At 44.4% G+C, this 3,355-nt stretch overlaps 1 protein-coding gene across 1 annotated transcript; it reads right to left on the bottom strand.

Moving 5' to 3' along the window:
- Positions 1 to 678: 678 nt before the first annotated feature.
- LOC148019522 (pentatricopeptide repeat-containing protein At2g33680-like) lies at positions 679 to 2,646 on the bottom strand. The gene has a single exon (XM_087700796.1). It carries the CDS (start codon positions 2,644 to 2,646, stop codon positions 679 to 681), a length of 1,968 nt encoding a protein of 655 aa, XP_087556922.1.
- Positions 2,647 to 3,355: the final 709 nt, after the last annotated feature.

The raw sequence follows: 3,355 nt of genomic DNA, 5'->3' as shown, positions 1-3,355 counted from the left end.
TCCTCAAACAAAGTGACAAAGGCTCCAGCAGAACAGGCAGGTGTTGTAAAGACTGGAGCTGTTGTTGTAATATCTTTTGTCAAGTCCAAATCCAATGTCAACAAAACCTGATGGTCTTTATGAGGATCCAGCACAGGCCCCCGACAAAGTCTCTAAAATCATTATGCAACTACCAACTAACAGGTTTGAGTAGAAAAATTAATCATATGGAAGAAACCAGCCAGCAAGATGTAACTATGGGTAAACCCAATAGATCTCAGTTGTGCCCCCATGCGGAAGAATAAATGAGCAGAAAAAAAATTCATTTATGGGTAAGAGTCACATCTCCATGGGCTCCACCTGCATCAGTTACTAGGATATGCAGCATTTTTATGGCATTAAAGCATTCAATGCTTTCTGGAATGTTAAATACTAAATGCCTTTTCCCTCCACATCAATAGCTCAATTGGGTAGAGTCCTTGATAACAGGGAATTAAAGGTTTGAATCTTTTCCGGTGATCACAAACATAAAGATCCAACTCTAGTCTATAAAGTGACTGGGCTACTTTGAACAAGATTTACATCATCCTACAGCACATTGAATCAGAACCACGAGGCAACTCAGAGGCAAGGCCAATATGGGATATCCAGTAGTGATCCTGATAATACAATGTCCCACGTCATGTTGTACAATACAGATCAAAAATTTTCTACACAATCATGTCCTTGTGGAATATTATAATCTGCTGAGCTGTCCCCTCCAACATGTTCATATGTCAAGATAGCATTAAGATTTGGTATGTGACCTTCATCTCTCAAGTCTGCAATCCATGTTTCTAGGACTGCTGATGTCTCCATACTTCGACTGTCACCCACAATAAATTCATGCAACTTTTTATTCACCTCTATTGATGCATTTGCAAGCTTTTTTCTTGCCCCTGCATGTTTTCTTAGATCCTCTAGTCTGGTTACATATCTTTCCCTACCAATAGCAGAACACATGTCTTCTATCTGCAAGTAGAGAAGGGCATCCCTTTCATTTCCCTGTACAAGATCCTGAAAGCATCGTAGCCCTATCTCCAATTCCCCATGAATTTTGCATGCCGTGACTAAGATCCTCATGACCTCAGTAGATGGAAGACACTTTATCCCTCTGATGAATCTTACGGCTTCATGAACTTTACCTGAGCGAGCAAGTAAATCAACAATACAAGCATAGTGATCCATTAGAGGTTCAATTCCATGTTTCTCTTTCATTAACTTGAAGTATTTCTGGCCTTGAGGAACCAAGCTAGCATGGCTGCATGCACCAAGCAGACATGTAAATGTGATGGCATTTGGCTTCACACCTTCTTCTTGCATATCCTCAAAATATTGTATAGCCATCTTACCTTCATGGTTTTCACCCGACCCCTTTATCATTGCATTCCAAGTTACAACATCTCTAGAAGGTAATTTCTCAAACACAGTGTGTGCATCTGCAAGCGCACCACATTTGCAATACATGTCTACCAACGTATTTCCCACAATTTGATCTTTTTCTAGTCCCCTTTTTATTAATGCTGTATGTAAATGTTGGCCCGTCTCTAAAGCGACGATGATGCCACAAGCTCTCAAGCTGCAAACAAATGTCACAGAAACTGGGGGTATCCCAGCCAGCTCCATTTGTTTCAAGCAATTTAAGGCTTCTTCACCATGTCCATGTTCAGCATATGCTGCAGTCAATGCATTCCAAGGGATGTGGTCGCGAACACGAAGCTTTTCAAAAACATGGCGTGCTTCTGCAAGCATGCCACATTTGCCGTACATGTCAATCAATGAGTTGCCAACAAAGGGCTCTTGTTCTAGTCCCCTTTTGACGATTTGAGCATGAATGTGTTGCCCTTTTTCTCCATTCACCAGTGTTGTGCAGGCCATCAACAGGGCAACATAAATGTAACTATTTCCACGCCTTATCTGTGACACTCCAGTGCCACATTTAAAACCCCATTCACAGGAAGCATCATCGGGTGATACACCCTCCAGCTGCATCTGCTCAAAACAGCTCAGTGCCTCATGTGCTATTCCCTGTTCAGCATATCCTGCAATCAGAGCAGTCCATGAGACCCCATCTCGAGCAGGAAGCCTGTCGAAGACTTGGCGTGCGTCTGCCATCAAGGCACATTTGCCGTACATATCGATTAAGACATTCCCAATGAAGCGATCCCTCTCTAGACCCATGCAGATGACCTGGGTGTGCAATTCGTGGCCTCGAGCGACATCCACCAGTCTTGCGCAGGCTTTAAGAAGAGCGACGAAGGTGTAATTGTTGGGCAGCACAAGGTCGTTCTGCATGAAGCGGTGGAGCCGCAGGGCTTGCTGCGGGTCTTCGGAATCGACATAGCCAGAAATAAGGGAGGTCCAGGAGTATACGTTGCGGTGGGACAATCGGCCGAAGACGTGCTGGGCGTCGCACAGACTGACGCAGTCGACGAGAAGGGAGACGAGATAGTTGCCGAACAGCCTGTGGGTTTCCAGATGCTGCTGCCGGATGAAGGCGTGCAATTGCTTGGCGTGGAGGGAGTCCTTCCTCTGCCGGCACCGGAGGAGGAGGTGGAGAAGGTTCTCCAAGCAAGGGGCAGGAGGAGGCAGCGGCAGCAGCAGCAGCTGCTGCTGCTCCCCCACCATCCCCCACTACCTCTTTTAGTGGGAGGTACCCTTCCGAACCCAGGGAAGAAGAATTCATCCTCTCTCTCTCTCTCTCTCTCTCTCTCTCTCTCTCTCTCTCTCTCCGTCTGCCCAGTGCCCACTCCTCCCCCCTTCCTCTCAAGAAGCTTTTCAGATTTTCCCATGCGGGGGAAAGGGCTCCATTCCATTGCTTTTGTTTTTGCTCCATCCCCCCCAGCCGCCCCATAGTGATGACTTTGACCGACAATTTTCAATTAGCACATAAAATAGGAATAACAGTCTTTCGAATCTAAAATTTAAAATTTAACAAGAAATGTACCTTCCAAATCTTGTATTTGTCAACATTTGGAATTTGATTTCAAATCCTTGTGGATGATTCACCTTTACGCTATTTCATGCATGACAAGCAATAGACCAAGAGAAAGATTAGCACAATGAATAGATCATGGGCGTGGTGGATCAAATATCATTGGAAAAGGATGTTCTCTATGGGAGGTGGAGGGCGAATGAGGTGGTATGAATCTTGTAGGAGAGAGAAGCAATCTAGTTAGAGAAGATTGTGATAATGAGTTGTAAAAATATTATTCTATCAATTAAGGTCAATGAAAATTGGATAAAGAATTACAAGAAGAAGAACCAAAAGACCAAGAAGAAGAAGAGTAGAATGACTGGATGGCTAACATTGATGAGAAAGGAGGAGACATTGGGT

This window comes from Lygodium microphyllum, chromosome 19 (genome assembly GCF_053477565.2).
Source record: "Lygodium microphyllum isolate KBCC chromosome 19, Lygodium_microphyllum_v1.1.10, whole genome shotgun sequence".
Lineage (NCBI taxonomy): Eukaryota > Viridiplantae > Streptophyta > Polypodiopsida > Schizaeales > Lygodiaceae > Lygodium > Lygodium microphyllum.
This window is presented reverse-complemented; position numbering and strand designations above follow the sequence as displayed.